This window comes from Mobula hypostoma, chromosome X1 (genome assembly GCF_963921235.1).
Source record: "Mobula hypostoma chromosome X1, sMobHyp1.1, whole genome shotgun sequence".
In the NCBI taxonomy this organism is placed as follows: Eukaryota; Metazoa; Chordata; class Chondrichthyes; order Myliobatiformes; family Myliobatidae; genus Mobula; species Mobula hypostoma.
The window spans coordinates 31,648,305-31,671,829 of NC_086128.1; the positions used below are offsets into that span (position 1 = coordinate 31,648,305).

Genomic DNA, 23,525 nt, shown 5'->3' on the forward strand with positions numbered 1-23,525 from the left:
GCCATGGCAGAACGTTTTTCAATCTTAAGCAATGCACAAAATGCTGGAGGAACTCAGCAGATCAGGCAGTATCTATGGAAACAAAGAGTTAACGTTTCGGGCCGAGACCTTTGGGTTCCTTCAGCATTTTGTGTATTTTTCTTTGATTTCGAGCATTTTCAGAATTTCTTGTGTTTATCTTTTTCAATCTTATTCAGTTTACGTGTAGTAATTGTGGACTACAACTTCCACAATGCATCTCGCATCAGGCGGCGAACCTAACTGTCCAATCATATTTGAAGCCCGAACCGTTAACGCTCTCAGGATGTGGAGAAGAGGACAGAACCGCAATATCTCCTGTGATTGGCTGCTGTATAGGCGGGCTGATACGCAGTTGGACTGGCGTTCGACGGACGAAAGTTTTGAAATCATTCAGCGCTCGAGCGTGAGAGTCGGCAGTTGGGTTTTTTCGGTGTACTCTGACAGAAAAATTATTTTTCCTTAGCAGGTTTTAAATATTTTTCTGTGGAACCATGGATCTTGGGTCGAGTCCCTTACGAGTAAGTATAATTTAATTAACAAGCTTCCTCTCGGATCGGTTTATAGTTAGAATCAAGGATAGAAGTGAGTGTTTCGGTTTTAAAACGTAAGATTTTTCCTGGGGATTTCCCCTCAAGTGAACCTTTAATGTAAAAAAGTTAGAAATCTTGTGTTGTGTGAATAGAACGGCTTTAAAATAAATTATTAAACATAATTTGCATGTCCATTCTCTTATCGAAAGGCGTACCACAATTTTGTCTTGGCAAAATTCAGTGTTTTTTTAATAATTAGTAGTTTACTTTTAGGCATTTACTTCGTTTTTTTATTTTTAAAATAAAATTGGTTAATTGTTGCATGTACATCCAGACAGACGTCATTTCTGTATATTATCATTTGAGGTAATACAAAAGGAAAGCTTATTTGTTACGTGTGCATGAAGCAGAATAAAATGCGTAGTTTGTGTCAGCGACAAATTTAACCTCAGGATGTGCTGGGCTGGGGGTGTACGGGCAAAATTAGCTGACTTAGAGGGCAGCAAAGAGCGAGGGGAAAAAAGTGAGCCTTTTCTGATTGTCGGTGACTATTGGTGTTCCACAGGGGTCTGTGTTGGGACCGCTTCATTTTAAGTTATTTGTCAGTGTTTTGGATGATGGGTGGAGGGGCAGGTAGGGGAATGGCTTTGGGGCGCAAACAAGACCAACATTCACTGTATGTTGAATTGCCCTTGAGGTGAAATACCTAAGTCTGCTTATGGAGTTTCATGAATTGGTACCAGTGACAATGAGATATCCTTCTAAGTCAGGATGGTGTAGAGTTTGGAGAGAAACCTGTTCCTATTCGCTCTCCATCCGTTTTGGTCACTGAAGTTGTGAGTTTAACTTTAGCTGACAAAGCTTGTTTTGTACGTATCATTTGCATGTTTGCTATTAACATTTCTAATGTGTTTTTGTCTTTCCACAGCCGTTGTTTCCCAATCAAGCCACTAAGGTGAAGAAAGGTGATGATGGAAGATTGTCTGTGGAAAGAATCTACCAGAAGAAGTCACAGCTAGAGCATATTTTGCTCCGTCCAGACAGTTATATTGGCTCTGTGGAACCTGTTTCACAGGTAAAGATTTGACTTTGTCTACAATTAATGTAAAGTACTACAGTAATATTTTTGGTGTTGTGCAAACTCATCCACTATTTTGTTTGTGATCTTCACCAGATTGTTAATTGATAAATTAATGTATCACAAAATATGGTGATCACTCGTCTTTTAAGAAAATATTTAATTTCCATTTAAGATGATTGGAGCTATTTTATTTTGAGCTAGTGATTTATCCTTGCGCTTTTCTGTTTTCAAAGGTATTTCAGTATTAACACTTTATTTGACATCACAGTCTTGAAGGGAGAATTGAGATCAAATGGGGTATATTTGCGGGAGTGCATGAATAGCAAATCCATCTCCTTGGAGGGAATTAAAGATATTGTCTAAGGCAGAGGGGTCCCCAACCTTTTTTGCGCTGCGGACCGGCCGACGGGGTGGGGGGGGTGGGGGGTGGGGTAGGGTTGCCAACGGACAAGAGTAGTAGTCAAAAAATACGAGAAAGACTACAATGACCATGAAGCCTTGCGCGGGCACCACTGCGCATGCGTGTACCTGCCGATATTATTCTCGCAAATCGCTTTTGGCGATTCTGTTCGGGGATGGGGGTGGGGGTGTTAATCACGACCGGAATATGGTAATAAGGGGATAATACACTCAGTTTCATTTCTAAAAGGGTTTATCTAACGAATTTAATATTAAACACACAGCGCTTATTTTCCTCGCATGAATATAGTGATAAGTCAATCATCAGGGGAGGACGGGGAGCTTGAAGTAAGTGTTGAAAGAACTTCCAGTAGAAGTGGTAGAGGCAGGTTCGCTATTATCACTTATAGAAAAATTGGATAGCTATATGGACAGGAAAGGAATGGAGGGTTATGGGCTGAGTGCAGGTTGGGGGGACCAGGTGAGAGTAGCGTTCGGCACGGACTAGACTGTAATTGTTATATGGTTATATAAGTCACTTATCAGTCAATAGCATCATAACATTTTAAGTAAAGTTTGGATATTAAACACACGGCACATAGTTTCCCCGTATGAACATATAAAATCATTGCAACACACCAATATCGCTAAATCAGTGGGAGCTCTGGGCTTGTTTCCCTGCAACAAGATGGTCCTATCGAGGGGTGATGGGAGACAGCGATACTCGAAGGGGGTTTCTTATGTCCAGTCTATTCTGCAATTTAGCTTTCGTTACATTCATTGCAGAGATATGATGTTGGAAATGGAAGCAATGTTTTCAGTGCTTTTGTGGCTATCTCAGGATATTCAGCCTTGGCTTTGATCCGGAATGCTGGCAGAGATGTTATGTCAAACATGCTTTTCAGCCTGCCGTCATTTGCAAGCTCGAGGAGTTGATCTTCTTCCCGCGCTGACATGGATGACGCATGGGTAATGACCTCGCATGCGTTCAAGCTCAACAGTGGGCGTGACAGGGAATGAGGAAAGATGTAGCTGACTCCTATCGTTTCCTTGCGGCCCAGTGGCAAATGCTCTGCGGCCGGTACCGATCCGCGGCCCGGTGGTTGGGGACCGCTGGTCTAAGTGTAGTCCCCCTGTCTGTCCTTTATAAATGTCAAGGCATTATTTTATGTTGTGATACTAGGTGTGCTTGTCTGTTGCTGTAATGTCCAGATGAATTTTTTTCAAAGCTGCAAACTGATACTAATCAGCAGCAGAAATTTGCTAAGTTTCTTTTTCGCACTGACCTCTCCTTATTCTAGGCTGCTGAATTTATAAATTTTACGAATGCTCATTTTGAGATGAGAGAATAACAGCTATGGGTGGAAATGATGTTTCTCTATTTCTTCACAGCAAATGTGGGTGTATGATGAAGAAATTGGTTTAAATTGCAGAGAAGTGACTTTTGTTCCTGGTTTATACAAGATATTTGATGAAATTTTAGGTAGGTGTGGAATAGTTATGTTACCTTTCTAAATTTGTGCTACAAAGTTACAATGGCAAATTAACTTCATGTCTTGTTTAACTAGTGAATGCGGCTGATAACAAGCAGAGAGATAAAAATATGTCCTGCATCAAAATCACCATTGACCTGTAAGTCATTTGAAATTTATTTTGAAATCCTTTGTTTGTTCCTAAATGTTTTGAATGTGTTGAGTGAACAAAGTATTGCTTTAAAGCTAATTACAAAATGTACATTTGTTTAGAAGGCAATAGTGTCAAATGACCTCAAAAATTAAATAGTGCCCACTCTCCAAAGTGTAATCCCAAATCATTTATTTTCAAACTGTTTTCTAATTCTTTGGATGTGAACTTGTGCCATTGACACAGTCCAAAGCAGTGGATGTATTACAAAAATATAGTAGAACCGTGCCCATGAAATAGTAAATTAATTATCTGTCTTGTAAATTAAATGTGCATCATAGAATGCAGGCGATGCATTAACTTGCCTGTATTTTCCCAGCATTAACATTAATTCTCCTTAGTTGATTATGCATATTTAGTTATTATTATTAGGTCCTCTGGTAGTTGTGCTGTCCAGGACAAGAAATATGTGCACTCCATTTTTTTTTTGTACTCCAGCCATTTTCTGTAAGGATTCCACTGGTGATTATTACACAGAGAATCTTTACAATGGTGCAGTAGGTAGAGTGTACTATCGCAAGCAAAATAACTGTTTTCTCTATGACAGTGAGAACAATACAATTACTGTATGGAATAATGGAAAGGGGATTCCTGTTGTGGAGCACAAAGTGGAGAAGGTTTATGTTCCTAATCTCATTTTTGGCCAGCTACTGACCTCCAGCAACTATGATGATGATCAGAAGAAAGTCACTGGTGAGATTGAACTTTGAACTACAAGTAGTAATGAATATGACGACTATTTTAAGTATGAGATAGAAATTATTTGTAGCTTTTCAAATTGCAAACTATTTTGCATTTAGTTTAAAATTTAAGTTCACGTGATCATTCTAGCCAATAAATGAAATATAATTAAAATATAAGCTTACAAAAGCAATTTCATTGCATGTCTATCAGAGTAGAAAAGCCAGCATAAAACTAATATGCTTTTGTCCAGGGGAATTGCACAGAATACTGTGTCATAATGTAATTTCCATATTTATTTGTTTCCTCTATATTTGGATTTGCTGCTTAACTGCCTTATGGTACTCTAAGTAACACAAATAATAAATGTATTTGTAAGTTGCAACTTTTGGCATTTCTGCCTTTTTAAATTAACTAGAGATAATTTCCTTTTTCAGGCGGGCGAAATGGTTATGGTGCAAAGCTCTGCAACATTTTCAGTACAAAGTTTACAGTGGAAACTGCTTGTAAGGAGTACAAGAAAAGTTTCAAACAGGTACATTAAGCTTCTGACATTTGTAATTGAATTCATCTCTTTGTCTAATGTCGATATTTATATAGAACTTTAATATTTACTATTCAGTGTAAGGAACGAAGGGAATGTACCCATAAAGATCTGTTGCGATAAGTAATGAAAGCTTTATCTATGTTCAAATTTTGAATTTTATTGTTTACTGCAGACATCAGAAATCATTATAGTGGGTTATGATCATAAGGAGGAAATCATTATAGTGGGTTATGATCATAAGGAGGAAAGGTGGTTCAGATGGCTCTCAATTATTTTCCACCATACAGCAGCAGGATCATTGCTGAACCTTAACTCCAAGTCCACTCCCCCGACCAAAATTTATCTTTGATTCAATAGCACATAGATTGTTCCAGCCTACTATGCAATGTGATCACACGTATCCTTGATTTATGTCATTTAGAGCTGAATATCTAAAAACTTTAGCTTGAACTGTACTCAATGAGCATCTGCAACTCTTTTTGATTAGAAGGATTTGCGTTTTGTGTGGAAACTATTCAGTCAAATGGTTAAAGTGGCTTCCCTCACTGTCTACCTTTTTAAATTTTAATAATAAACAGGTGTCATTTTAATTACATTTAAATTAAAATCTTTAAATGAACTTGATAAGATACTATTGCATTTAATCAAGGGTTGAATTCCTCTAATTTTATTTTGCTTTCTTCTGTAGACCTGGAAGAACAATATGGGTGAGGCACAAGAGGCTAAAATCAAGCATTTTGATGGTGATGACTACACTTGCATCACCTTTCAACCTGATCTCCCTAAATTCAAAATGCAAACTCTTGATAAAGACATTGTGGCAATTATGTCAAGAAGAGCATATGATATTGCTGGCACCTGCAAAGGGGTGAAAGTTTTCCTAAATGGCAAAAAGTTACCTGTACGTTTCATATAATAGACTGGATATTTCATTCTCAGTATGCATATTTGAGGTCAAATGTTTTTTTTTAAGTTATCACACTCAGGAAATTATAAAGGGGTTTGTGCCTGTTTTGTAATTGTGTTGATTTGTTCTAATTTTAATATTATACATGTACAGTGGATTATGTATAATTATATTGAGTGTAGTAAAATAATGTTTTGGTTAATTTGTGCCATTTAGATTGATTAGTTTTAAACCTATCATTTCTTGAATAAGAAGGGAGGTGAACAGTTTAGTCATTGAGAGCTCTGATATATGGCACTCTTCTTATTTAAAAAATCAGTGCAAGAATAAATAAATGGTTTGTAATTTTCTGAATATTGGCTTAAATGCATTTAAACAAAATTACATTAACTAGACCATAATATTGATGCCTTTATCTTGCCCTGCTTGTAGGTTTCTGGATTCCGTAGTTACGTGGATCTTTACATAAGTGGCAAAGTGGATGAAATGGGCAGCCCACTCAAAATAGTGCATGAAGTTGTTAACGAAAGATGGGAAGTTTGTGTGACGATGAGTGAGAAAGGCTTCCAGCAGATAAGCTTTGCAAATAGCATTGCTACCACAAAGGTAACTGTAATTCAGATACTTAATAGAATCATCAATGGTTCTCCTGTTAGCTCATTGTGATTAGTGAAGAAGTGACTGAACCACACAAACTTCAAAGGTCTGCGGTTTTAACTTACTATGTTGAGTTAACTGATCTCAATCAGGCAATAGTTTGAAGAAGTATCAGCACACTCTGACTCAAAAATAATAGCTTATTTGTTGCCTGTGAAATTGTAACTCAGCTATGGAGTTGGTGTTTTTAGAAAATGTGGAAATAACATATCAAAGCTTTTTTTTCATTATAACAGATTGCATTTAGAAACATGGAAACTCTACAGCACAATACAGGCCCCTCGGCCCTTGATGCTGTGCTGAACACATACTAAAGTTACCTAGGGTTACCCATAGCCCTCTATTCTAAGCTGTATGTACCAATCCAAGCATCTCCTAAAAGACCCTATTGTATCCGCCTCCACCACCATTGCCGGCAGCCCAATCCATGCACTCACCACTCTTTGTGTTTATATATAATTTTTAAAAAAAACTTGCCCCTGACATCTCTTCTGTACCTACTTCCAAGCACCTTAAATCTGTGCCCTCTCATGTTAGCCATTTCAGCCCTGGGGAAAAAGCCTCTGACTATCCACAAGATCAATGCCTCTCATCATCTTATGCACCTCTATCAGGTCACCTCTCATCCTCCATCGCTCCAAGGAGAAAAGGCCAAGTTCACTCAACCTATTCTCATGAGGCATGCTCCCCAATTCAGGCAACATCCTTGTGTAAATCACCTCTGCACCCTTTCTATAGTTTCTGTAGTGAGATGACCAGAACTAAGTACAGTACTCCAAGTGGGGTCTGACCAGGGTTCTATACAGCTGTAACATTGCCTCTCGGCTCTTGAACTCAATCCCACAGTTGATGAAAGCCAATGCACAGTATACTGCCTTAACCACACAGTCAACCTGAGCAGCAGCTTTGAGTGTCCTATGAACACGGACCCCAAGACCCCTCTGATTCTCCACACTGGTAAGAGTCTTACCATTAATACTATATTCTGCCATCATATTTGACCTACCAAAATGAACCACTTCACACTTATCTGGGTTGAACTCCATCTGCCACTTCTCAGCCCAGTTTTGCATCCTATTGATGTCCCGCTATAACCTCTGACAGCCCTCCACACTATCCACAACACCCCCAACCTTTGTGTCATCAGCAAATTTATTAACCCATCCCTCCACTTCCTCATCCAAGTATTTTATAAAAATCATGAAGAGAAGGGGTCCCAGAACACATCCCTGAGGCACACCATTGGTCACAAACCTCCATGCAGAATATGACCCGTCTACAACCACTCTTTGCCTTCTGTGTGAAAGCCAGTTCAGGATCCACAAGGCAATGTTCCCTTGGATCCCATGCCTCCTTCCTTTCTCAATAAGTTTTGCATAGGGTACCTCATCAAATGCCTTGCGGAAATCCACATGCACTACATCTACTGCTGTACCTTCAGTGTGTTTAGTCAGATGCTCAAAAAAAAAAAAAAAAAAAAATCCAGTAAGGCATGAGCTGCCCTTGACAAAGCCATGCTGACTATTCCTAATCATATTATGCCTCTCCAAATGTTCATAAATCCTGCCTCTCAGGATCTTTTTCATCAACTTACCAACCACTGAAGTAAGACTCACTGGTCTATAATTTCCTGGGCTATCTCTACTCCCTTTCTTGAATAAGGGAGCAACATCTGCAAACCTCCAATCCTCCGGAACCTCTCCCGTCCCCATTGATGATGCAAAGATCATTGCCAGAGGCTCAGCAATCTTCTCCCTCGCCTCCCACAGTAGCCTGGTGTATATCTAGTCCGGTCCCAGTGACTTATCCAACTTGATGCTTTCCAAAATCTTCAGCACTTCCTCTTTCTTAATGTCTATATGCTCAAGCTTTTCAGTCTACTGTAAGTCATCCCTACAATCGCCAAGGTCCTTTTCCGTAGTGAATACTGAAACAACATATTCATTAAGTACCTCCGGTTCCATACACACTCTTCCACTGTCACACTTGATTGATCCTATTCTCTCTGGAAGTACCTATGCAGAATGCCATGCAAATATCCTCTGAATATTTGCCACATTTCTACCATACATTTCCCTGTGAACATCTGCTCCCAGTTTATACTTCCAAGTTCCTGCCTGATGGCTTCATATTTCCCCTTACTCCAATTAAACATTTTCCTAACTTATCTACTCCTATCCCTCTCCAATGCTATGGTAAAGGAGATAGAATTGTGATCGCTATCTCCAAAATGCTGTCCTACTGAGAGACCTGGCACCTGACCAGGTTCACTTCCCAATACCAAATCAAGTAGGCTTATCTTCATATTGTGTCAGGAAACCTTCCTAAGCACACCTAACAGACTCCATGCCTTCCTGCTCTAGGGAGATGCCTATCAATATTTGGGAAATTAAAATCTCCCACCACGACAACCCTGTTATTATTGCACCGTTCCAGAATCTGTCTCCCTGTCTGCTCGATGTCTCTGTTACTATTGGGTGGTCTAAAAAACACACAGTAGAGTTATTGACCCCTTCCACTTTCTAACTTCCACCCATAGAGACTCAGTAGACAATCCCTCCATGGCCTACTCCTTTTCTGCAGCCATGATGCTATCTCTGATGAGCAGTGCCACGCCCCCACCTCTTGCCCCCCCCCCCCCCCCAAACGTCCTTTCTGAAACATCTAAAGCCATTCCTGCCCCTAGGTCATCCACGTCTCTAATGTCCACGACATCATAGCTCCAAGTATTGATCCACGCTCCAAGCTCATCTGCTTTGTTCATAATACTCTTTGCATTAAAATAGACACATCAGTCTGAGTGTACCCTGCTCTATCACCTACCTATCCTCCTCGCACTGTCTACAAGCTTACTCGATTTGTGAGCCAACCGTCCCTTCCTAGTCTCTTCGGTATGGTTCTCACCCCTCAGCGATTCTAGTTTAAACTCTTCCCCAATACCCTTAGCAAACCTCCCTGCCAGGATATTGGTCCCCCTCAGATTCAAGTGCAAACCCATCCTTATTGTACAGGTCACGCCTGCCCCAAAAGAGGTCGCACTGATCCAGAAATGTGAATCCCTGCCCCCTGCTCCAATCCCTCATCCACGCATTTACCCTCCACCTCACTCTATTCTTATACTCACTCTTGTGTGGCACAGGCAGTAATCCTGAGATTATTATCCTTGTGGTCCTGCTTCTCAGCTTCTTCCCTAGCTCCCTGTAGTCTGTTTTCAGGACCTCCCTTTTCCTACCAATGTCGTTGGTACCATTATGTACCACGACCTCTGGCTATTCACCTTCCCACTTCAGGATATTGTGGACACAGTCAGAAACATCCCAGACCCTGGCACCTGGGAGGCAAACTATCATCCATGTTTCTTTCCTGCGTCCACAGAATCACCTGTCTGACTTCCTAACTATAGCGTCCCCTATCACTGCTGCCATCTTCTTCCTTTCCCTACCCTTCTGAGCCACAGGGCCAGACTGTGCCACTGTTGCTACCCGTAGATAGATCGTCCCTCCTGCTCCCAATAGTACTGAAACAGGAGTACTTAGGTGCTCTACAGGGGTGCTCTCTATCACCTCCTTGCTTTCCCTGACTAGACGAAGATCATCGAGCTGCACCTCCAGTTCCCTAACCCAGTTCCTAAGGAGTTGCAGCTCAAACCACCTGGTGCAGATGTGGGAGGCTGGGAGTCTCCCAGACGTCCCACATCCGACACCCAGCACAGAACATCGGCCTCGCAGACGTATTCCCTATTCCTCAAGTAACTTGCCTCACTTCAACCTGTTGATTCAAAGCCCTCCTACCCTGACACCTGCTCTATAAAGTTGTTTTCTTGTTAAACTTGCTAACATCCATGTGCCTGCACAGTTGTGCCTTGATCTTTACTTTATAGGTATTAAGTGCACAATTTATTTCAAAGAATTATGATATGTCGTAGTTTTAGCTTCAGGGTTTTTGGGAATATTGGTAACAAGGCCACTGGATTTGGCCTTCATTATCCTTTTAAACCGATAGCACCCTAAGGTTTCACTTAAGTGTTTCAGTGAATTTCAGAACTTAAGTACCATTTGTCTGAGGGCAGTACTTGCAGAGGACTTAGGTGTTTGATTATTTTTTCAGGGTGGCCGACATGTTGACTATGTCACTGACCAATTGGTTAACAAATTAATTGAGGTTGTCAAAAAGAAGAATAAAGGTGGTGTGACAGTGAAACCATTCCAGGTAAGGATTGCCCAAAATGCAAAATGGAAACATCTAACTCTTTAAATGAATTGCATCTTTTAGCTGTATCTAATAAAGTGTTAATTTCTTCAATCTTCACTTTGAGGGTTGGCAACACTCTACCAACATTTCAAAGGCAACCACTGGGCATCTGATAACTTTGTATTATACTGAAAAATCCTCCATTTTAGAAATAATAAATGAAGTTGCATACTAATCTTTACAAAATAGAACTACCTTAGAATGATGACTGGTCTTAGTTACCTTCTCAATTTGCCATCTGAATGTCTTGGTTTTTAATCTTCAGAGTTGCTGGTTACAGTAATCTTCCTTTCATGAAGCTTGGTAGTGATGTATTGGTTTTACTTTTTATGATTTAAGCATTTTGATTGCACTAATTTATCTGTTCTTTATGACAGAAAAAGTGTCTGTATTAAGTTGTGAATTTAATTGTGACAGGTCAAGAATCACCTCTGGGTCTTTGTGAATAGCTTGATTGAAAACCCAACGTTTGACTCCCAGACTAAAGAGAACATGACTCTTCAAGCAAAGAATTTTGGTTCACGATGTGTATTATCTGAAAAGTTCATCAAAGCAGTATGTTTTATTTTTAACTAGATACATAACTACATTTTTAGATTTACACAATTGGCTTGAACTTTTCTGAAGCTGTGTCATCATTTAAACAGCAAATTTGAAAACTCATTTTTGATGGGAAATCAAATTATTCTGCCTTAGTTGCTTCGGTTTATTAAAGCTGTTATCCTAGTGGCAGTATTTTATTTCACCAAATTTATGTATTTGTTGTAGGTGATGAGCTGTGGTATCATTGAAAGCATCCTGAATTGGGTTCGGTTTAAAGCCCAAAATATGCTTAATAAAAAATGTTCAGGAGCAAAACAAACCAAGATCAAGGGAATTCCAAAACTGGATGATGCTAATGATGCTGGTATAATATTTCTTATTTATTTGGGGCTCTTGGCACTAGCATGATGTTACTAACAATTAAGTTTAGAATTAATATGTACTGTAAGTGAATGTTTAATGAGGAAGTTTATTGGTTTGAAAGATTTTAATTGTTATGCTCACTTAATACTAAATACAGTAATCTTGACTAGGGAAAAAAATAGAAGTATTAATATAAGTACAGCACAGAAATGGGCTCTTCGACCCATCCAGTCTATGCCAAAACCATTTAAACTGCCTACTCCCATCGACCTGCTCCGGAACCATTTCCCTACCATCTATGTACCTATCCAAACTTCTCTTAAACATTGAAATCGAGCTCACATGCTCCACTTGTGCTGGCAGCTTATTCCACAATCTCATGACCATCTGATGTGAAGTTTCCCCTCCTATTCACCCATCGCCCTTAAACCATGACCTGACTTTTCCACCTGACTTCAGGGGAAAAAGCTTGCTTGCGTTTACCCTATCCCCCTCATAATTTTGTTTACCTCTGTCAAATCTCCCCTCAATTGTTTACATTCTAAGGAATATAGTCTTAACCTATTCAATCATTCCTCGTATCTCAGGTCCTCCAGACCTGGCAACATCCTTGTAAATTTTCTCTGTACTCTTTCAACCCTGTTTACATCTTTCCTGTAGGTAGGTAACTAAAACTGCACGCAATACTTCAAATTAGGCCTCACCAACTTTTTACACAACTTCAACATAACATCTCATCTTCTGTACTCAGTACGTAAATTTATGAAGGTCAATGTGCCAAAAACTTCCTTTACGACCCCATCTACTTGTGATTCCACTTTCAATGAATTATGGACCTGTATTCCTAGATCCATTTGTCCTGCCACACTTTTCAGTACCCTGATGTTCACTGTGTAAGACCTACCCTGGTTGGTCCATCTGAAGTACAAAACCTCATACTTGCCTGCATTAAATTCCATCTGCCATTTTTCCAGCTGATGCAGATCCCTCTAAGTCATGATAGCCTTCCTCACTGTCCACTACACCCCCAATCTTGGTGTCATCCAAAAGTTGCTGATCTAGTTAACCACATTATCATCCATATTATTAATATAGATGACAAACAACAAAGGACCCAGCATCAATCCTGCAGCACACCACTAGTCACAGGCCTCAGCCAGAGAGGCAACCTTCCACTACCACTCTGGCTTCTCCCACAAACCCAATGTCTAATCCAATTTGCTACTTCATCTTGAATGCCAAGTGACTGAACCTTCTGGACCAGCCTCCCGTACAGTGCCTTGTCCATGTAGACAACATCCACTGCCTTGCTTTCATCCACTTTCCTGGTAACTTCCTCAAAACTCTTAAGACGTGACCTACCATGCACGAAGCCATGCTGACTATCCTTAATCAGTCCATATCTATCCAAATACTTGTATGTCCAGTCCTTTAGAATACCTTCCAATAACTTTCCCACAACTGATGTCAGACTTACTGGCCTATAATTTCCAAGTTTATGTTTAGAGTTTTTTAAACAACAGAACAACATTGGCTATCCTCCAATCCTCTGGTATGTCTCCTATAGCTAAAGATTACTTAAACATTTCTGCTAGGGCCCCAGCAATTTCTGCACTTTCCTCCCATAGAACACCTTGTCAAGCCCTGGGAATTTATCCACCCTGATTTGCCTCAGGGTAGCAAATGCCACCTCCTCTAATCTGCATAGTCTATGAAGTTGATGTCACTTTGCCTCACTTCTATAGACTCTGTATCCGTCTCCTGAGTAACTACAGATGCAAAGAATTCATTTAAGATCTCCTCCATCTGTTCTGGCTCCACACATGGATTACCAATCTGGTCTTCTAGAGGACCAATTTTGTTCTTTGCAATTCTTTACTCTTAAAATACCTGTAGAATCCCTTAGAATTCTCCTTCACCTTGTCTGCTAGGGCAACTTTATGCCTTTGTATAGCCTTCCTGATTTCTTTAAGTGTTCTCTTGTATTTCCTAAACTGCATAAGCAAACCTGCCTATACATGCTATGTACCTCCTTTTTTTTTCCCTTAACCAGGACCTCAATATTTCTTGAAGACAAAGGTTATCTTTACCTTTTATCCTGACAGACACATACAAACTTTATATTCTACTTGCCTATACCTGCTATGCATCTCCTTTTTTTCTCAACCATTTTGATCCATTTGGAAATGTATCACTTTTTTTTTAAGATCTCCATTGCCCAATAAATTAATATTTTGATACAAGTTATATTGTGATCATAATGCAATTTCCTTTCCCCAGGAACTAAGCATTCTCATGGTTGTACTCTCATCCTAACTGAGGGAGATTCAGCCAAGACCTTGGCTGTGTCAGGTCTGGGAGTTGTTGGACGGGATAGATATGGTGTGTTTCCTCTTAGAGGGAAAATTCTCAATGTTCGAGAAGCTTCTCACAAACAGGTATGTTGGCACAAGTTGCAAAAATTATTTTTAAAGTCTCAAAGAATTTCATAAATTCAAAATCCAAATTTGTGGCATCAACTTTATTTACTCATTTGCTTTTTTTTCCCTCTAGGCAGTTGCAAAGAAATTATTTTTGTAATCTTGCATGAGCTGTGTTATTGACAAGGAATAATCAGCAGCTGATTATGTTTTAGTTGCTTTTTAGGCCCCTACCATGGTTGTTCATGAAGTCAAATCTGGTGGTAGTGCAGTTGACTCTACAAGTTCTTGCATACTAGCAGTTTTTTTTTTAAAGTTCAAAGTAAATTTATTATCAAAATGTCACCATATATAATGCTGAGATTCATTTTCTTGAGACCATAGTCAGTAAATCCATAGAATAAGTACAGTAGCAGAATCAACAACAGACCGCCCAACTAGGGCATTCAACCAGAGTGCAGAAAAGAACAAACTGCAAATACAAAAATAAATAATAACGAATATCAAGAAACATGAGTGAAGAGTTGTTGAAAGTGATTCCATTTTCTATAAATTGTTATACCATGTTGTAGTCTCCCAGGTAACTTTCTTCCATCAATTCTATATTTTCTTTAACAAGGTTGAGAGTATATTGCCTGCTGTCAAGCTATGAGTGCTTCTTTCCTAAATTGGCTATTTTAAGTCAAATCAGAATTGTCCAATTCCTAATTTATCTGATATAGCAAAAAAAAATGTCACCATAGTTTGACTTTATAATGGCTTCCCATGGGTATCAAAGAACCACTTGGCTGGGAGCATAGACTTGCATTTTTATAGTGCCTTTATTGGCTTATTCAGAACATCTCGATGCATTTTGCTGTTTAGGCGATGAGTGCCAACCATTTGTACATCTCAATGTATCTGTCTTTGTGCTGTTGGTTAAGGGATAAATAATGACTGGGCCTTGTTAATGTACAGAATGATGCCAGAGGATCCTTTGTCCCTCCCATGCATTCAAATTGGGCCTTGGTTTAACTTCACATCAGAACACTTACTGTACTGTAACATCAGCGTAGAATCAAGTCTGTAGGGTGGTCTCAATTCCAGAATGCTATAAATACAGCTGAGAGAATTGCTAGCTGAACCTCAGTGCATACTTCAGTGGGCCATCAGAAATAGTTGCTTGACACTTTTAATATTTGATTTACAGATAATGGAAAATGCAGAGATCAACAACATGATAAAGATAATTGGTCTACAGTACAAGAAGAACTATGAAGATCAGGAGTCTCTGAAAACTCTCCGTTATGGAAAATTGATGATTATGACAGATCAGGTGACATAATTAAATTGTCTCTGAAGTGGTGTTTTGTTTTAACCATGTGTAAAAATTTCATCCTTTTTTAAAAATATATATATTTACCATACGTTAAATTGAAGCCACACTACAAACCATCTTCTGTTTTCACACAATACTTAGTGCTGTTTTTTTTCTAAGGAGTAAAACATACCCTGTACACCAGTTTCTGTGAAGAATAACACTTGATAGAAAATTGCAATGGTTCCACATTGATTGCAAAGCCAGCATAGTCTCTTCTCCCTTCACCCGTGGGTCCTTTGTATATTTGACAATTAAGCATGTACAGCCTTGGGCACACTTGATGAAACCAAACATGCAATTTTCATAAGTACAGCCATGTAGTCTGTAAACTACTTGTGCAGAAGCAAACTCGCTCTTACTGCCCATTACACTGCTGACATTTAGGGCAGCATTGAAGGTCTTCCATCTCTGGTGGTGTTCAGGGCTTTTTTTCATCATGTCAGCAGCTTCCTCTTGATTTTCACTACTGTCAGTCATGCAAGTCTGAGTGGAGATTCGTGAGTACTGTTGCACTCAAATGTAGAAGTACTCTTCATTGCTGTTTCCATAACTATACTGTTTTACCATTCAGTGTTGTTAGCCCTGACTCACTCTTGGTCTGGCCTCTACCCTTTGACCTGTTTGTCATGGGTGATGCTACCAAGAGCTAAAGCATAAAGCCCTAACTCCAGTCAACATAGCTCTCCAGGTTATTGAGGCATGCAAGCCTCCAAACCATAACGTGGTTGTCTTAGAGGAGAAGTAGACATTAGCACCTCCAAGTCCCGCTAGTGTATGATTCCAAGGAGACTGAAGAGACACTGGCATAAGAATTCCCTAGTAGTCTCCTTGAAGTCAAATACGTCTTATTAAGTTGTTTCAGTACCTGGCCATTTGCAGCAGCTCACCAATTATATGTTCACCCAGGCACTAGTACGGAAAAAGTGCCCAAAGGACTGTGTCTTGTGTAAGATTAATTCGGGCAATTTTCTTTCAGCAGATGGACAACAAAAATGTTCTTTGCTCTACCATGCAGTGGAGTTTTAAGATGTCTGGAGGTATTGATTAGAATCTAGTCCACAACCTCCTGAAATTTTAGTCGCCTGCAAGTTAGTGCTAGTAGAAACAATTCGAGACCATAGAACACGTAATCAGTATAACTGTTATTGTCAAATCAAATGCAGGAAAAATTGTTTGCAACAATCTCAGCTGGAACTGTTTTAATGCTGCATCCATTATGTGGCTGCAGTTTCAAAAGCACAAAAATGTGGTGCACTGCGGTGAGACTGCCTTGTTTTTACTGCTGTCTTGATTAAAATTTGCAGTTTGAAAGTTGCCTTTGTAACCTTCCAATTCCTCACTAGGAAGCATGGAATCTCAGTAAATTATGGTAAACTTCAAAAGTACATGTTACTCATGTGAAGTTGCCTGTTTATAGTTTGCAGATTTGCAAAACTAAAAGTAGCATAAAAGGTACCACAAACTGCAAAGGTAGTAAAGGGTAAGATGCCTCTTAACTTGGAAGTAATTTTCAGTATGGGAATCCACATAACTTCCATAAAAGTGTGAAAATATCTCTACAGTTCTGGTACATCTTTCTCATGGCATAAATCCTAATTTTCTTTATTGCAGGATCAAGATGGTTCACACATCAAGGGTTTATTGATCAATTTCATCCATCACAACTGGCCTTCACTGATCAAACATAGCTTTATAGAGGAATTTATTACACCAATTGTAAAGGTTTGTCAATGACTACTCGGAATATTATCAGTTGAAATATCAGTCCTCTAATAAATGGCTAACATGGCCTAACTGTTCAATTATGAAGTAAGATTTTTGTTTGTTTTTTCCCAGGTGTCCAAAAACAAGCAGGAAGTTGCATTTTACAGTCTACCTGAATTTGATGAATGGAAAAAGAGCACTAACAACAGCAGGACTTGGAAAATAAAGTACTACAAAGGTTTGTTGTAAACCCCTGTGTAGTGGTACACTCAACAATGTAAGAACCTAATTTGTTTTATCGGAAAGTTTTGCTGATAGTTGCAAATCTGCTTTTATCATCCTTACTCTATATTTGGGAATGGATTAGTCTAAGATCGGTGGTTCTTTGATTTAAAATTTATTTTTAGTTTCTTGTTTAGAATTAAAACAGGAGATTCAAATGTTTGCATTTTTTGTTGGTCTGGGGAATAGCATTGATGAATAATTGGGGGCAGTGGTGCTTCAGTTGCTGTGGCCTTCGTAGATCACAGATTAGAGATTTAGATGTGGTATGAACTTCATGTTGGAGAGAGGATTTATGTTTATGATGGAATGTCAGCACAGCTGGTATTGAACAGGATAGTCTTAAGAATGAAAGTGGTTGACTTGGTAGGTGTTCAAATCTGCTATTACTGTTATGGGAAGTCCTGGGAGTGCCAAGTGGTAATTGCTCTCAGGGCAACAAGTTTCATGTTTCCCCTCCAGTGTTCTATGAGTAGTCTTGATCATGCATCTGTTATGTGGAAATAAACCATATTGTGTTTCACTATAGTGGATGGCAATAAAACTATTTTCAGTTGTGTAATGCTGTGGGGAAAATAAAATTACACGCCGACATCTGGGCATATTTTTTTTTGTTGAAATGTATTCTTGTGGAGTTAAATATTGCTTCTGAATCTAAACCATCTAGGTTTGGGTACGAGTACTGCCAAGGAAGCAAAGGAATATTTTGCTGATATGGAGAGGCATCGTATCCCCTTTAAATATGGTGGCCCAGAAGATGATGCTGCAATCACCCTGGTGAGAGGCCTAATTCTTTCAGTTTATCGGCATAAGTCGGAGTTTTATCGCTGCAGGTGTTTAACTATTGCTTTCATTCTTTAGGCATTTAGCAAGAAAAAAATTGAGGAACGCAAAGAATGGCTGACAAACTTCATGGTTGACAGGCGACAGCGAAAATTACATGGATTGCCAGAGGTGTGCTTCAGTTTTCTTTTGGCTATAGGTTGCAGCAATTTTTTAATATATAGCTATATAGCAAACTATAATCCTGAATGTGACTATAGACAATAGGTGCAGGAGTAGGCCATTCGGCCCTTTGAGCCAGCACTGCCATTCACTGTGATCATGGCTGATCATCCACAGTCAGTATCCAGTTCCTGCCTTATCCCCATAACCTTTGATTCTGCTATCTTTAAGAGCTCTATCCATCTCTTTCTTGAAAGCATCCAGAGACTTGGCCTCCACAGCCTTCTGGGGCAGAGCATTCCATATATCCACCACTCTGGGTGAAAAAGTTTTTCCTCAACTCTGTTCTAAATGGCCTACCCCTTATTCTTAAACTGTGGCCTCTGGTTCTGGACTCACCCATCAGTGGGAACATGCTTCCTGCCTCCAGCATGTCCAATTCCTTAATAATCTTATATGTTTCAAGAAGATCCCCTCTCAGCCTTCTAAATTCCAGAGTATACAAGCCCAGTCGCTCCAATCTTTCAACATATGACAGTCTCACCATCCTGGGAATTAACCTTATGAACCTATGCTGCACTCCCTCAATAGCAAGAATGTCCTTCCTCAAACTTGGAGACCAAAACTGCACACAGTACTCCAGGTGTGGTCTCACCAGGGCCCTGTACAGCTGCAGAAGGACCTCTTTGCTCTTGTACTCAATTCCCCTTGTTATGAGGGCCAGCATGCCATTAGCTTTCTTCACTGCCTGCTGTACTTGCATGCTTGCTTTCAGTGACTGATGTACAAGAACACCTAGATCTCATTGTGCTTCCCCTTTTCCTAACTTGACCCATTTAGATAATCTGCCTTCCCGTTCTTACCACCAAAGTGGATAACCTCACATTTATCCACATTAAACTGCATCTGCCCACTCACCCAGCCTGTCCAAATCACCTTGCATTCTCAAAAGATCCTCCTCACATTTCACACTGCCACCCAGCTTTGTGTCATCGGCAAATTTGCTAATGTTACTTTTAATTCCCTCATCTAAATCATTAATATATATTGTAAACAGCTGTGGTCCCAGCACTGAACCCTGCGGTGCCCCACTGGTCACCACCTGCCATTCCGAAAGGGACCCGTTAATGGCTACTCTTTATTTTCTGTCAGCCAGCCAATTTTCAATCCATGTCAGTACTCTGCCCCCAATACCATGTGCCCTAATTTTGCCCACTAATCTCCTATGTGGGACTTTATCAAAGGCTTTCTGGAAGTCCAGGTACACTACATCCACTGGCTCTCCCTTGTCCATTTTCATAGTTACATCCTCAAAAAATTCCAGAAGATTGGTCAAGCACGATTTCCCCCTCGTAAATCCATGCTGACTCAGACTGATCCTGTTACTGCTCTCCAGATGTGTCATAATTTCATCTTTAATAATTGACTCCAGCATCTTTCCCACCACCGACGTCAGGCTAACCGGTCTATAATTCCTTGTTTTCTCTCTCCCTCCCTCCTTGAAGAGAGGGACAACATTAGCCACCCTCCAATCCACAGGAACTGATCCTGAATCTATAGAACATTGGAAAATGATTACCAATGTGTCCACGATTTCTAAAGCCACCTCCTTAAGTACACTGGGATGCAGACCATCAGGTCCCGGGGACTTATCAGCCTTCAGACCCAACAGCCTATCCAACACCATTTCCTGCCTAATATAAATTTCCTTCAATTCATCCATTACCCTAGGTCCTTTGACCACTATTACATCTGGGAGATTGTTTGTTTGTCTTCCCTAGTGAAGACAGTATATGTTCAACTTGTCTGCCATTTCCTTGTCCTCTATAATAAATTCACCCACTTCTGTCTTCAAGGGCCCAATTTTGGTCTTAACTATTTTTTTTTCCCTTTTCACATACCTAAAGAAGCTTTCACTATCCTCCTTTATATTCTTGGTTAGTTTACCTTCGTACCTCATTTTTTCTCCGTGTATTGCCTTTTTAGTTACCTTCTGTTCTTCATGCAAAATAATTAGAGTTGAGGTTACAACCAGATCACCAATTATTTTATTTGAATGGCAGAGGTGACTGGTGGGACATGGTGGAACAAGACTTCTACTTATTTTCCTGTCAAAAACCTAGGGAATGACCAGCTTTTTGGAATACTTTTGGAACTGTAGTCAGCAGCTGACTTTTTGTTTACAGAAATTCTTGTATGGAAAAGGTACAAAATATTTGACATACAATGACTTCATAAATAAGGAATTGGTCCTCTTCTCCAACTCTGACAATGAACGGTCAATTCCATCACTTGTGGATGGTAAGTCTCTGGGTATTTTGTGTTTTTTTTTAAAGTGCAGCCCATGACAGGCTTAATATCTCAATGGAATTCTTTAACTTTTAAAATTACCTGAGAATTAGTAAATTATCACCATTCTTCCTTATGATGGTGCCATTTGTGATGGGTAATAGACATTGAAAGAATAAACAGCTATTTAGTTATAAATCTCAGGGACACAAGAAACTGCAAATGTTGGAACTTTTGGCAAATTGCTGGAGGAACTTGTTGATTCAAGTACCGCCTGGTCGATGAAAATTAGCAGTTAATGTTTTATTTGCACTGAGTCCTCCAGCAATTTGTTTTTTGTTCTAAATCTGGTCATATTTTTCAGTTAGAAAATAGAATTGTTGGTAATGCAAGTTATAGGTTGGTACAAGGAAAGGAATTGCATATATTAGCCCATTTTGCAGTTCTTACTGGGGGGGGGTCGGGGGGGGGAGAAAAGACCTTTCCTTTCAGATTTGTATTTTGAAAGTTCCTGTTGAAGCTGCATTTATCATTCCGTTTCATGGAATTCCTGTAGATGACAAAAACTTTAGAACTTTGCCTATCTTTTGAAAAATATAGTTATCTATAACCTTTTTTTGCTAGTTATCTTAAATCTTATGTAGTACTTGTCCCTCACGCTAGTGTCACTTTTTGCTAAAGGAATGTCTTTAGAAATTGTGTATGCCTCTATAACACATAACATCTGGTTGTGAATAGTCTGCATTGCTAATTGGTCCTTGATGCCATTCATCCCGATTCTTCCATAAAATTACCATTACCTCTTTAGTATCTTGGCTATTATGCAGTCAGAGTGGGATATGATTACTTAAAAATGGATTTCTCCTAATTTTGGTGCAATAAACATTTACTCAATATAATGCCAGTGCCTGTTTCAATTCCTTACAGAAAATCCTGAAAATGGCCAGAAATATAGTAAAAGCAGTGGAGTGAAGTTTTGTTCCCATAGTTACAGTGTGCTGAAATACCTATCTCAGTAGTTGCATACAGAACTGCCCTGTTTTTGTCATACAGTTGAATGGGAAGCAGTCATATATAATGCATTCTCCCCACAATATACCTGCAGAAAAGCGGAAATAGCAATCTGTTTCTGGCCACCCCCACTGCTTCCCATGTGATGGCCTGCTGCAATAGACTCTGGTGCTGCAAATAGCCCCATCTACATCAAGCATATCATGCAGTTCAGGTGTAAATTTAACAAAAAACAATCATTCACAATTTTCCATTCATGTCACATTTGGCATATGGTGCATGCAAGTGTTCATGCAGCACTCAAGACAGTGATCCCTGGTGATCTTGACCACAACTGCAGAAAATGGCAAAGCAAGAAATTTCACTTTTAAGACTGCATTGTAGTTTAAGGTATTTGATTATCTTTTTTAAAAAAAAAATCTCCTTTAATTACAAGGCATGAAGCCTGGTCAACGAAAGGTTTTATTTACCTGCTTCAAGAGGAATGATAAACGTGAAGTCAAGGTCGCTCAGCTGGCTGGTTCTGTTGCTGAGATGTCAGCCTATCATCATGGTGAGGTAAGATGCTATTTGTTAACTGGTATGAATAGGTATTTAATGTCCATTGTCTAATTATTCATGATTTCAGAATTTACCATGTGAATGTTGTAGTTTTGTGCCATGCATCATATCGTAAAAACAACAGATTTTATTTTCTATATTGATTTCTTGCACTTCAGTGGATTATAAAATAACTTTGTAGTTTTTGCCTTTCCATGCTATGTCAGAGTTGAATGGTGGCTTCCTTCAAAATTTCCAGAAGACACTTTTTCCCTATTTTGTTTGGTAATTTACAGTAGGATCGTCTACTGAAGTTAAAATCCCTTGTGTAGATTTTATCTGCAGTGTCATGGGTTGCTTTAGAGTGAATTTTTTCAAGAACAAATGTTTAATATGTGTTAGGTTGCTGACGTGATGGATTATTCAGAGATGTCCTTGCCCCATTTTAAACTATTGTATGTAGCAAATACATAAAGTATCACCTTGATCTCCTTGGTCCATTCTCAAGTACCCATTAGTGCTTAGTTTGAAGGTTAAATAATACAGCGCTGTATTATACTGGCTAATAATTTAGCATTATCATTGAAAACTCACTTTTGAAGGCTGTGGAAATGAAAGAACTGTGAGGTTAATTAATGCAGGGACTGCAGCGATTCAAGAAGAAAACCTTGTGGCAACTAGAGTGAAAGATGCACATGATTGGTAGGTTTATGGAACCCCTGAAAACGAATAAACCATTTTCTGATTAAAACACAACTCTTCGGGGAATGTTATGATTTCAGTGTCAGCATTTGTAAACTCCAAATTGTCCAAAATTAAACTTCGGGAAGCAAATCTCTTTTCAACCCTTTTTGCAACAAAAAGAAAAAAAGATAGATATGACTGTCCTTGAGACATTCTGCTGCACAATTGCACACTAAGTTGTATAAACTATATGCTCAGAATGAACATCTTTAAATCCATTTGAATACATATTCTCAAGTAGTACATCTTAATGAAAGCAATAATGGGGGTATTAAGATATATAAATGTTATTGAAAATGTATATTTGATTATTCTATAATGCTTTTTAAAGTCTAAATAATATTCAGGCAGCAATGGAAAATATCATGAATGAAATAAGCATTTTGAATTCACTCCATTGTATTAACTATGCTTTGTAATCTCATATTACAGTATCTATTACATCACATATTTTAGGCAAATTGAGCTGTAGATCCTTAAGGTATTAACTATAGTCCAATGAGCTGTGTGCTTTGAAATATAGAATTTATTAAAGCACACTTCAGAGTTACTGTTCATAATGAGGTT

The 23,525-nt window shown here is 39.1% G+C and overlaps 1 protein-coding gene across 1 annotated transcript in view; it reads left to right on the top strand.

The window, feature by feature from the left end:
- Nucleotides 1-377: 377 nt before the first annotated feature.
- top2a (DNA topoisomerase II alpha) overlaps nucleotides 378-23,525 on the top strand; it is a 50,031-nt gene continuing 26,883 nt past the window's right edge. The window contains exons 1-19 of the mRNA XM_063037974.1: nucleotides 378-539; nucleotides 1,480-1,626; nucleotides 3,424-3,514; nucleotides 3,600-3,663; nucleotides 4,262-4,407; nucleotides 4,833-4,930; nucleotides 5,631-5,843; nucleotides 6,282-6,455; nucleotides 10,614-10,715; nucleotides 11,175-11,312; nucleotides 11,526-11,664; nucleotides 13,944-14,101; nucleotides 15,273-15,398; nucleotides 17,055-17,165; nucleotides 17,280-17,385; nucleotides 18,097-18,206; nucleotides 18,291-18,383; nucleotides 20,561-20,675; nucleotides 22,111-22,232. Of these exons, the coding sequence (XP_062894044.1) occupies nucleotides 513-539; nucleotides 1,480-1,626; nucleotides 3,424-3,514; nucleotides 3,600-3,663; nucleotides 4,262-4,407; nucleotides 4,833-4,930; nucleotides 5,631-5,843; nucleotides 6,282-6,455; nucleotides 10,614-10,715; nucleotides 11,175-11,312; nucleotides 11,526-11,664; nucleotides 13,944-14,101; nucleotides 15,273-15,398; nucleotides 17,055-17,165; nucleotides 17,280-17,385; nucleotides 18,097-18,206; nucleotides 18,291-18,383; nucleotides 20,561-20,675; nucleotides 22,111-22,232 (2,280 nt within the window). The 5' untranslated portion in view covers nucleotides 378-512. The remainder of the gene's footprint in view (nucleotides 540-1,479; nucleotides 1,627-3,423; nucleotides 3,515-3,599; nucleotides 3,664-4,261; nucleotides 4,408-4,832; nucleotides 4,931-5,630; nucleotides 5,844-6,281; nucleotides 6,456-10,613; nucleotides 10,716-11,174; nucleotides 11,313-11,525; nucleotides 11,665-13,943; nucleotides 14,102-15,272; nucleotides 15,399-17,054; nucleotides 17,166-17,279; nucleotides 17,386-18,096; nucleotides 18,207-18,290; nucleotides 18,384-20,560; nucleotides 20,676-22,110; nucleotides 22,233-23,525) is intronic.